This window comes from Mus pahari, chromosome 23, assembly GCF_900095145.1.
Source record: "Mus pahari chromosome 23, PAHARI_EIJ_v1.1, whole genome shotgun sequence".
NCBI lineage: Eukaryota > Metazoa > Chordata > Mammalia > Rodentia > Muridae > Mus > Mus pahari.
Window position 1 is genome coordinate 35,183,809 of NC_034612.1, and position 12,195 is coordinate 35,196,003.

The following is a 12,195-nucleotide window of genomic DNA, read 5'->3' on the forward strand; positions in this document are numbered from 1 at the left end:
ACTCGGAGATCTCCCTGTCTTAATCTTCTGGATTCAATCACCACTGTGTCTCAAGATCTCCATATCAAGATCCAGATCAGAAACTTCTATCTCCCAGCCTCCAGATTAGGGTCACTGGTGAGCCTTCCAATTCTGGATTGTAGTTCATTTCAAATATAGTCAAGTTGACAACCAGGAATAGCCACTACACTGGCCTTGCACTCACCGAGATCCACCTACCTCTGCTGTGAGTTCTGAGCTTTAAAGGTGTGTGCCACCCCGCACAGCTGCGGTGTACTGTTTACATGAAGGTGGAAGACAGGCAGTGGGTCACACTCCCTGCCCCTCCTCTTTGGGTGGTCGGGAGCGCTGCTAGTTGGGTTGTATTTCAGACGTGATGATGATTCCCTTCCCCTGTCTGCCTCCCCTGCTAAAGTGTGATTGGCTGGTAGATGTGTGTGAACCTTTTACTCGGCCACCTTATGCTTCTGGTTAGTGTTACCAGCTCTTTACTGCTTCCATACACAACCTTTAGGTTCCAGGAAACTGGGGTCAGGGCTCCCACAGTTGTCTGGGGGCAGCATAATATCAGGCTCTGGGAAGTCAGATTCTGTCCCTGGGCTACAGCCCTGGACTTCACTGGAATACAAGCGCCAAGCAGAGCTCAGTTGGGCTTTTGAGTGGCTTCCAGCTTAGCCGTGCCCTGCTGATCTGCTTTATGCGTTAAGGCTGACTTCAAGCTTCCTCTGCTCCTCTGCTAATCTTTTTCTGTTTTGAGACAGGGTTTTTCTGGGTAGCCCTGGCTGTCCTGGAACTCTGTCCATAGAACAGACTGGCCTGGAATTCAGAAATCCTCCTGCCCCTGCCTCCTGAGTAAAAGGCATGCATCTCCTTTTGTAGTAAAGGGAGCCCTATAAGTCTGATAAAGACACCAATGATAGAGCTATGACCCAAACTAGAGGTTCTTCTACTTTAAAAAAAAAAGATTTTATTTTTGTGTGTGTCTGTGGGTATGCACATGTGACTGCAGTGCCTGTAGAGGCCAGCAGAGGGCGCTGGATGAGTTACAGCCGGTTGTGAAGACGCAGCTAGTCCTGCTTTCTATTGGCACAAGTGTCCTATGCCACCCCAGGAACTTTCTAGAATGTCCCTGTTGTATCTAGAATTGAGGTTTTCACCTCTAAGCAGGAGCTGGACAGGCCAGGGGCAGGGCTTATTGGGGAGTGCACTGTGGAAAGTTCTTGATGCAACTGAGCCCAGATTGAAAATGGCCAAGGGTGTGGGGCCAGAGCAGGGTGTGTGCCTGTGTCTGAGTGAAGAGCATTATACGCTGAGGGAGCATCCTGAGCATAGGCCTGAGGCAGGAGTGTGACTCAATGTTAGCTTGTGGGGCCAGGGAGGGCAATATGCATTTTGTGTACTGAAAGCATGGCTTGTCAACTGGCTTCTTTTTTGTTTTAAGATTTATTTTATTTATATGAGTACACTTTCACTGTCTTCAGACATACCAGAGAGGGCATCAGATCTCATTACAGATGGTTGTGAGCCACTGTGTGGTTGCTGGGAATTGATCTCGGGACCTCTGGAAGAGCAGTTAGTGCTCTTAACCGCTGAGTCATCTCTCTAGCCACAATTGGCTTCTATGTTAATCTTTCATACACTGTTTTGTTTTCTTTTGTTTTTTTAAAGATTTATTTACTTATTGTGTTAATGTTCTGCCTGCATGTATTTCTGTGGGCCAGAAGAGGGCACCAGATCTCATTATAGATGGTTGTGAGCCACCATGTGGTTGCTGGGGATTGAACTCACAGACCTCTGAAAGAACAGCCAATGTTCTTAAGCTCCAAGCCATCTCTCCAGCCCCATACACTGTTTTTTTTCTATTTCCTTGTATGTGTGTTCACGTTTGTGCCGCGCATGCATGTGGAGATTACAGCATAACCTGAGGAAGTCGGGTCTCTCCTTCCATCATGTGGGTCCCAGGGATTGAACCTGGGTTGTCAGGTTTGGCGGCAAGTGCCTTTACCCACTGCGTACATCCATCCAGCCCAGTAGACCACTTCCGGATCACTTACCGGCTGTACGGCGTTATCGTCTGTTTTATAAGACAGCATTTTGTGTAGTTCAGACTGGCTTCGATGGAATTCACTGTGTGCTGAAGATGACTTTGAGTTTAGGGTTATTCTCCTGCCTCTGTCTCTTTGCTTGTATCAACACACCTGATTTATGTGGTGCTGGGGAGGGAACCCTCACGAGCGCTGGGCAAGCCCTCTGCCAACTGAGCTACATCCCCAGCCCTGGTGGTTTTCAGAGGCAAGGTCTGGGTAGCTCAGGGTGGCCTCAAATCTTATTCTTCCATTGCTGGAATTACAGGCATGTGGCGTCAAGCCCAGCCTAGGTATACCACCCCACTCTCCTCTCCCCTCAGCTGGAGGTGGGGTCGGGGTGGGGTGGAGGTGAGCTCCATTGTTCAAATGGGAAAGGGGGTTCAGAGACAACAGGTGTGATGCTTTGGCTTACACAGCTGGCCGACAGCGCCATGATGTCTCTCCATGTTCTCGACGCATCCTGAGTCTGGGGAGGTGAGGGGAAGGGGTTGGACAGAGCAGGGATTCGGGGGAGGTGACTTTGGGTATTTTTGGATGAGTGTCGTAGTGGAGTGAAGACTAGAGAGAAGGGCAAAGAAGAGATCCCAGGCATGAAAATGTGGATTGGAGTGGCTAAGAAACACATCTGGCAGGATGTGGGAGAAGCAAGGTGCATGCCCTCCGGGGAGGAGCCACGCACCAGCCAAAGCCCGCCAAAGCCCACCAAGGACTCAGAGGCAGCTCCTTAGCCAGAAGAGGCTATTAGGAAGCCTGAAGGCCGGGCGTTCCTCCTCAGTCCCAGAGTCCTCTGAACTTCAGTGTGTAGGGGAGGAAGCTGCAGGAGCCCAGCTCTGAGCCTGCCCCCAGAGTGCCAGCTGTCTTATCTACTTCCCCTGCTTTGTTCAACCCTCAGGGCCTGGGAAGGGAGGACCGGGCACTTTGAGCCAGGCTCTGATGTAAGTGGGTTAGGGATATTGTTTAATTTTTACATTGCTCTTATATGGGACTGTGTGTGTGCATGGGGCGGGGGCATATCCTCCACTAGGAAGAAACTGAGGCACAGGTGAAGAGTTGTAGGTCTGTGTGGCTCAGTGTCCCAAGCTCTGTTCCAGCTACCTGCAGCCTGGGACATCTTGTGACACCTGCTCTCTTGGGATGAGGGACAAGGGCTCACGGAGAGGTTGTAATATACTTGGCCAGTCAGGAAACTAGGGTGAGCAGACTGTTCCCCTCTGCCAGGAGCAGGGCACAGGTGACCTGAATTCTGTCTCCCTCCCTAGGCCCAGGAGACAAGTGACTATGGCCTACCACAGCTTCCTGGTGGAGCCCATCAGCTGCCATGCCTGGAACAAGGACCGGACACGTGAGTGCTCGCTTCTGCAGGGTGGCCTCCAAACTGGGATTGCTGGGTCCAGTGGAGTGACGGGGTAGTGGGACAGCTTTGAGGGGTGGGGTGCAGCCAGACTCCACATCTTGGGTCTCTGCTTAAAGCAAGTGATTGCAGGCTGGAAAGATGGCTCAGTGGTTCAAATCCCAGCAACCACGTGGTGGCTCACAACCATCCGTAATGAGATCTGACACCTTCTTCTGGTGCATCTGAAGACAGCTACAGTGTACTTAGATATAATAATAAATAAATCTTTTAAAAAAAAAAAAAAAAAAGCAAGTGGTTGCTCCTGGAGAGCAGCACAGAACTGAAGAGCAGGCAGAGGTGGCCAGCGGGTAGAAAGGAAGGTGATCAGTTTACCAGCCTGGGCCTCCTGGATCTGCTCTGGTGGGTGGTGGTACACGTGTATCATCCCAGAACTCAGGAGACAGAGGCAGTGGGCCTATAAGTTTGAAGCCAGCCTGAGCTACACAGTGAAACCTATTTCCAAAAATCAACAAAATAGGCCAGTGAGATGGCTGGCTCAGCATTGCTTGCCAAGCAAGCTCAATGAGTTTGATCGGCAGAACCTACATAGTGGAGGGAAAGAACTCAAGACGACATGGTGTCCTCTGACTTGCATTCCCATGCTGTGGCTCATGGGCGCACGTGCACGCGCATGCGTGCACACAGACACACACACACACACACACACACACACACAGAATGTGAAACACTTTTTTTTTTTGAGTCAGGGTTTCTCTGTGAAGCCCTGGCTGTCCTGGAACTCACTCTGTAGACCAGGCTGGCCTCAAACTCAGAAATCCACCTGCCTCTGCCTTCCAAGTACTGGGATTAAAGGCATGCGCCACCACTGCCCGGCAATGTGAAACACTTTAAGGGCGCAGTGGGTAGGAAGGCCCCAGGGCCGAGAGGAACATCATGAAGACAGGGCAGTAGCAGGACTTCTACTAACACAGAGCTGTGGGATGAGGTGAGGCTCCAGGGTCCTGAGACTGCTGTGGGGGCATCTGAGTGCTAGGTACAGGAGTGGCACAGCAGGACATTGGGGGTTGCAGGCAGAGGATTTTTTTTTTTTTTTTAAACGGCCTGGCTTTGGAAGAGCACTCTAGTGGAGAGCAGAGGTGGGCAGGGTGGTACTGCCTCCTTAAGCTCGTGCCTGTCTCCTACAGAGATCGCCATCTGCCCCAACAACCATGAGGTGCACATCTATGAGAAGAGCGGTGCCAAGTGGAACAAGGTGCATGAGCTCAAGGAGCACAACGGGCAGGTGACAGGTGAGAGGAGGCAAGGGGACGGGGTAGGGCCAGTGTGGCCAGCAACTCACTCAGTATTAGTTGGAATAGTCTGGGTTGCAATGAAAACGACTCTGATCCCAGTTGATTTAGGGACCATAAAGATGGCTCAGTGGATAAAGGGGGCTTAACTGCCAAACTTGAAGATCTGAGTTCCATCTCTGGGACCCACTTGGTCAGAGAATACTGGTTCCTGCAAGTTGTCCTCTGACCTCCACAAACTAGCCATGCCACATATAAGGCACTAAGTAAATAAATAAAACTTTAAAGGTGGTAAAGAGATTATATTGGTGCACATCACTGAACACTTAGGTGTTCAGGAGAGGCCTGATCGGCAGTTCGGCATCAGGAGGGACAGTTCTCACCTGTTTCCTGGTTACCTCCAGAATGGTTGCTGTTAGCTGGTGAAGATTGCTAGCCCCAACCCCGCTAATAAGCTTTTGTAGTCACCCCTAGAACGGGAGGGGTGGGGGATGCTGCTCAGCACTACAGCACCTTCCTGGAGTTCTCCAGTGGTCATGGGTCTCAGCAGTAGAGCATTTGCACTGAATCCCCCAGTCAGGGGCAGGGTCATGGTTCAACAGTAATACACCTGCCTAAAATTTTCCAGTGGGGCTAGATGCATGGCTCAGAGGTAGAGCACTTGGTTAGTATGAGCAAGTCCCTGGGCACCACAGATAAAGATCTGGACATGGCCTCTGCAGCTTGGGTACCTTTAGTCTTACGTCCTCTGACCTGACCCTGCAGGCATCGACTGGGCCCCTGAGAGTAACCGCATTGTGACCTGTGGCACGGACCGCAATGCCTATGTGTGGACACTGAAGGGCCGCACTTGGAAGCCCACACTGGTCATCCTCCGGATCAATCGAGCTGCCCGCTGTGTGCGCTGGGCCCCCAATGAGAACAAGTTCGCCGTGGGCAGCGGCTCCCGGGTCATTTCCATCTGTTATTTTGAGCAAGAGAATGACTGGTGGGTGCTTGGCTGGGGCCAGAGAAGGCTGGGGGTGGAGGAACCTGGGCTGGGGTTCGGGTGCTGGTGGAGCCCAAAAGTGCAGACTTACATGATGCAAGATCAGAATGTCTCTGAACATGGTAGATGCAATCTGGAGACTCCAGGACATCTGTCTTCTGAGCCTCGCTTGTGCGGCAGAGGGTCCTCTCTCCAGTGACCCCACAGCTCTGACTTGGTAATAAAAGGGGCATAGACTACACTACTGACTTCTGGGGATACTACACTGAGCTCCATGCACACACCACCACCAGCTTCCCTGCCGCCGTGTGAACTGGGCCTTACACCTACCTACGTGTCAGTAGGCGTCAGGCTTCAGGGACCACTCATGAGCACCCAGCCACATGTTTTTTTTTAAAAGGACAGGGTCTGAATGTAGGCTAGGAGGACCTCAAGCTCAGTGTAGAGCCAAGGATGGTCCTAAACGTGTGTTCCTCCTGCCTCTGCTCTTCTAACACGGGGATAGCAGGGGTGCGCCACCACGCCTGGTCTGTGCTTCATGCATGCTGGGTAAGAACCTGCTGCTCAATCACATTCCCACCCCTAGGTGAGTTTTTTGAGACAGGGTCTTGCTATGTAGCCATGGCTACCCTTGAATTCAACTCTCTATTATAATTTGTGTGTGTCAGATGCCTGTCCCACCTGTGTCTTAAATCTCCGATGTTGGAGGACAAGGACAGCTTTGAGTCTGGAAAAACAGAATTTATATTCCACCCTAACTATTTAGAACCACATGATCTTATGTGGTTGGTAGTGGCAAGGCACAGAGTTCCAACCTCTGAAGGAACCCCGTCTATCACTGCATCAAGTAGGCGCTCCGAGTCTCTTACCTGAGGCACCTGTTGACCCTGCTGTCCCCGGGATGCTGCAATCCATGCTACCCACCTGCCTGCCTTTCTTACCCGTGTCTAGGTGGGTGTGCAAACACATCAAAAAGCCCATCCGCTCCACTGTCCTTAGCCTGGACTGGCATCCCAACAACGTGCTCCTGGCAGCAGGCTCCTGTGACTTCAAGTGCAGGTGAGCTGAACGTCGTCGTCTACCTGGGAGGGAGACCCCTACCAGGCAAGCAGCAGGGCTTGGAGGTTGGAGGAGGAGTCCCAGCTCCTGATGTCTAGCAGGTTGACCTGGCATCCCAGAGACATCAGTTTGCTCTGCAAATGGTCACCGTTGTGGCCTGTTAGCACCCCGCCGGGGTGGATGGAGCCCTTGCCATCTCTTGAATGTCAGCCGTCTGCCCATGTCCTCCCTGCCTCCTCTACTCCAGCGCTCATTTCTACTGAAGGAGAATGGTGTGTGCTTAGTCCTCTAGTGTATGAATGACTGGTAACCTCAACAAAACTCGCTTTGTTATTTTTCACTTCTGGACCTATATAACCTGACTCTCTTGGCCCATGAACCCAAATTCCTCCCAGATCCAGGGAGACAAGGCCTCTTCTTCAAGTCTCTGAATTCTCTCTTGGGAAACTGTAGGCGCCAGAGACCCCTTTCCTGACCCTCAGCCCAGAGACTCTGTCATCTCACTTGGCTTTAGGTTAGCACACGCCCGCTGCCTGCCGCTTTCATTTTCCTGAGGTAGTGTCTTGCGGTGTAGCCCAGGCTACCTAATCTGTGATCCTCTGTTAGATGCGTTGTGTGAGCTGAGAGGAGAGGGCAGAACTGGAGCCCAAGAGCTGCTCTGGGGACTGGCTGTAAATATCTAGCCTGCAGGGACTGAGGCACCCTCTGTAACCATACTAACTGTTCTTCCGGTCAGCTTTCAGGTCAGGATCCCAAGGGTGCCCGGTCACAAGAAGCTGAGCTAGCAGGCTTCCCACCCAGCCCCATCTTAGTAACGAGAGCAGAGGCTCAGACTCCATCAAGCCTGATTATGCCAGTCCCTCAGGGTCAGGTCTAGGATCCACAGGCTCAAGTGCACTTATCTGGCTTTGGGGAGGACCTCCTTCTCAGGCTCCTCCCAGCCCCTCCTCCTCTCACTTTCCTCTGCAGGATCTTCTCTGCCTATATCAAGGAGGTGGAGGAACGGCCAGCCCCTACACCGTGGGGCTCCAAGATGCCCTTTGGGGAGCTGATGTTTGAATCGAGCAGCAGCTGTGGCTGGGTGCATGGCGTCTGCTTCTCGGCCAGCGGGAGCCGAGTCGCTTGGGTCAGCCATGACAGCACTGTATGCCTGGTAGATGCTGACAAGAAGATGGCGTGAGTATGGGGCCAGAGATGTGGGGAGAGAGTAACTGCAACTGAAGCCCAGAGCAGGGGGGTGGGGGAGGGGAGGGAATGATGTAGCTGACCCAGTCTCTCTTTCAGTGTGGCAACCCTGGCCTCTGAGACATTACCACTCCTGGCCGTCACCTTCATCACAGAAAATAGTCTAGTGGCAGCGGTAAGTGGCATTTGGGAGGCAAAGGCAGGGGCCATCTCTTCACTCATCCTTCCCTCTCTCTCTCCTGCTTTCTTTCATTCATCCATATGTTAATAGTTTGGGTCATGTGGTGGTAACAAGATTCCTATGCTGTAAATTTGAGGCCCAAGGTATTTTTAAGGTCTCACTGTGTAGCCTAAGGCTAGTCTTCTTGTCCCCCTTTATGTTCTCCATGCTGGCCTTTGACTCACTTTGTAATGTAGGCCAGCCCTCTGTCTGTTCTGGGTTACATGATCGATCAAAGCAAAGAGAACCAGTGCTGGATGAATTTAGGCTTCTTGCTGCAGGGCCAGCAGCCTCTCAAGGACTGAACTCCGACAAGCTTTTTACTGTTACACAAAAGGCTCCTTAGCCAGCCAGTTTCCACTGTCTTCAAAGACCCATCACCTAAGCGGTTCCCAGCCATAGGAGACAGCCGGGCTTGCCAGGGGATGCTGACCAAGTTATGCAAAGGCTCTGAGACTCCTTCAGATCATCACAAAATCTCAGATAACAGTCATGACAAAAGGCCACTTCAGGGCTGGAGAGATGGCTCAGCGGCTAAGAGCACCCACTGCTCTTCCGAAGGTCCTGAGTTCAAATCCCAGCAACCACATGGTGGCTTACAACCATCCATAATAAGGTCTGATGCCCAATGTTTTGGTGTGTTTGAAGACAGCTAGAGTGTACGTACATATAATAATAAATAAAAATGAAAATAAAACAAAAACCCAGTAAACCTTAGTTCCCTCCTAAGGGTTGGCATAATTCCAAAAAAAAAAAAAAAAAAGGCCACTTCAAAGCTGAGGTGCCATCCCTCCAGATTATGCCAGCGAAAAAGACCTACAAACCTCCCTCTTACAGTCCTCCTGCCTCAGCCTCCCGAGTAAGTGGGATTGCAGATGTTCTTGCTGGCACATCTATCCAGTGTGGGTGTCATGGGGAAGGGGAGGCAGATGGAAGTTTTGTTTCCAGTGCTTCCCCAATTGTCTAGAGTGTACAAGGGTCCTAAAATTGTGCCAACATTTCTGCTCACATTGGTCAGTGCAAATGACAAGGTCTCATCTAACTGAAAAGGCAGACTATGAGATTGCTCAGAGGGTAAAAGGTACTTGCTGCCAACCATGATGACTTTGAGTTCAATTCTTGGAACCCATGGGGTCAAAGGAGAGAACCAACTCTCACCTCTGACCTCTACAAGCATGCGCACTTGCGTGTGCACACACACACACACACACACACACACACACACACACACACACTCCAAATTAAAAAAAAAAAAAAGTTTTAGAGGCAGGTCCCTGGGAATGGACTCAGGGTTACCAAGTGTCCCCAAAGCTACTGTCCCTTCTGTTCACTTTTCTGTTAATATGGAGAGCCTGTTTTCTGCCTGTAGGATCACCCAAAGCTGGGGTGGAGGTCTGCCCGAGTTAAGAGTCCCAGACATACATGAAGTAGATGCATGCCTTGCTGGGGCGTGGAAGACAACCTTCTTACCTATCCCTACTTGATACATCTAGGGTCAAGGTCTCTGTCTCTCTGTCCTGGGCTATCCGTGTCCTGGTAGCCTCAGAGGCTGCCAGATGCCTTGTTACCATGTTTCACCTCTGGCCTCAGTTTCCCTGTTTTAGAATCCCTACCGCAGATGATCTTCAGTGGCACTCATTCCCTCCTTAGGGCCACGACTGCTTTCCAGTGCTGTTTACCTATGACAATGCTGCGGTGACATTGAGCTTCGGTGGCCGGCTGGATGTGCCCAAGCAGAGCTCCCAGCGTGGCATGACAGCCAGAGAGCGCTTCCAGAACCTGGACAAGAAGGCCAGCTCTGAGGGGGGTGCAGCCACTGGGGCCGGCCTGGATTCACTGCACAAGAACAGTGTCAGGTGCTTCCAGAGACCCAAGAACCACCTCTGAGGGCTTGGTGGGAGCCAGAGGGAGGTGTGGCTGCAGAGCATGGTGCAGGAGTGGGGACAGGGAGGATGGGGGTGATGGGACAGGCCAGGACTAGAGGGAAGCAGGCAGACTTCCAGGCTGCACTCCAACAGAAGGGATTTAGCAGTCACCCTGGCTCTACATATCTGGCTGACTAGGGCTTGCCAAGCACACTGGCACCTCTAGGATGCAGGAGAGTAAATGGTGGGCTTCTTGGGAGTAGGTATCTTGCCACTTCCCAGGTGAAGGAATCCAAACCTTTTTGTAAAACCCTAAAGCTCTAAGCCACAGGGGACCACCCCTGTATCTTACCAGGATGCATGTTCTCTGCTGGTCTTCTGCTAGCTAAGCCTTATGAGGTTGTTTGAGCCAGTGTCTAAACTAAGCCCAGCCTCCAGGGTTGTTCAGTATCAGGCACTGTGTCCTCCCTTCCTAGTCCCCCTGTCCTCAGCTCAGCACATTGGTGGCACTCTACATTCCCCATGCATTCAGGTCTAGACCTTGAGTGTCTTGTTCCTTAGCTAGGACTGTTTCCCTCACCTGACACTGCTCCTCCAAGCCTTGTCTACTGGCTAGTCCTACCTCATCTTGGTATTATTTCTCATGGGAGTGGGTCTGGGAGCTCATGGCCAGCAAGCTTGGCCCCTAAACCCAACCTTCTTACAGCCAAATCTCGGTGCTCAGCGGGGGCAAGGCCAAGTGCTCACAGTTCTGCACTACAGGCATGGACGGCGGCATGAGCATCTGGGATGTGAAGGTGAGCTACCCTGGGCCTGGGCTGGGGCTGAGATGGGTGTGAGGTATCTGCAGGACGGCTGAGAACCAGCCTATCTATTCTTTCCTTCAGAGCCTGGAGTCAGCCTTGAAGGACCTGAAGATCAAATGAGCTGTGCAGAGTGCTGCCCTCATCCCAACTGCTGGGAGGGAAGGGGGTCGGGGAGGCTAAGGGCTGCTTTGCTGAATGTTTCTAGGGTGCAGTACACGTCTGCAAAGGAAGAGGCAGGAGGGGAACTTTCCTGCCTATTTATCAAAAATGTGCCTTTTAAAGAAATGCTCTTCTTTATTGCAAACCAAAAACAAGACAAAAAACCCAAAGCACAATGCTGGTCATGAACTGCTTCAAAATGTGGGCTAATAAACATACCAAATGAGAAGAGGCCTGCCTGAGTCTGAAGGAAGGGGCTACTGGGGACAGGGACCTTCTCTCCTGCCTGGGCTTCAGCTGTCAGGACCAGCCTTGAACTTGAGATTCAAGTTACTTGTTAAGTGGTGTGATTCTGATACAAATGGGGTACACCTTGTTCTTATTTCTCCACTATGATATAGGCAACTGGGTTTTGGTATATGTTCTTATTATATGTACTTATTTCTATCTTAGTCTAAGGCCTTTTGTCTTTAGGTTAGCTTTTACACAGCATCTGAACTGACAATTACATCGAAGATTTCCTATGGTGAGAACCACCCTTCTGTAAGCTAGAAATCACCCAACCAGAAGCATCAAGCCATCCAAGTGCCCATTATTTCTTTAATTCAGCCTAGGCCTCAGAGTTTGTGTGACAGGCCCTATGCTGAAGGTCATTACATCCATGGTCTCCTTCAAGTGGGCAAAAGCTCCAAAAAGCCAAAGCCACACCCCCACTTCTGCAAGCAGCCCAAGCAGTACATTTAGTTGGGTGTGGGAAACTCAAGCGGGAACCCTGCCAAGTCACCCCCACCCACAGACACCTTTACTGCTGTCCTACAGCTAGCAACAGGGCATTAGGGCAGTGTGAAAAGGCTATCACCTGCCTCGGTTTGGAGCCAACCTTGAATCTGGGTAGCTGCAGGATCCTCTCCAGAGGCCATCAGTCAGGGTCAGGCCCAAAGTCATGTGGTAGGGGTCACTAGAAAATGGACTCAAATGTCATCTCAGCCATTAAGTCATGCTTGAGTCTCAGGCAGCCACACCCATATTTGACCCTGACACATCCAGACCTTTACATTCCCCCAACCTCTTAGAAAGCACAAAGGACAATGTCATTCAGCTGCAGTAACCCACTCAGACGGGGCCGGGACAGGAGCCTTTCACTGGGCCTGAATGTACAAGTAACTCACTGGCTAGCACTAGG

The 12,195-nt window shown here is 51.3% G+C and overlaps 1 protein-coding gene across 1 annotated transcript in view; it reads left to right on the forward strand.

The window, feature by feature from the left end:
- Arpc1b (actin related protein 2/3 complex subunit 1B) overlaps window positions 1-11,168 on the forward strand; it is a 16,590-nt gene extending 5,422 nt beyond the window's left edge. The window contains exons 2-10 of the mRNA XM_021222573.2: window positions 3,347-3,429; window positions 4,626-4,730; window positions 5,496-5,718; window positions 6,670-6,777; window positions 7,747-7,953; window positions 8,062-8,137; window positions 9,833-10,038; window positions 10,754-10,844; window positions 10,935-11,168. Of these exons, the coding sequence (XP_021078232.1) occupies window positions 3,366-3,429; window positions 4,626-4,730; window positions 5,496-5,718; window positions 6,670-6,777; window positions 7,747-7,953; window positions 8,062-8,137; window positions 9,833-10,038; window positions 10,754-10,844; window positions 10,935-10,973 (1,119 nt within the window). The 5' untranslated portion in view covers window positions 3,347-3,365 and the 3' untranslated portion in view covers window positions 10,974-11,168. The remainder of the gene's footprint in view (window positions 1-3,346; window positions 3,430-4,625; window positions 4,731-5,495; window positions 5,719-6,669; window positions 6,778-7,746; window positions 7,954-8,061; window positions 8,138-9,832; window positions 10,039-10,753; window positions 10,845-10,934) is intronic.
- Window positions 11,169-12,195: the final 1,027 nt, after the last annotated feature.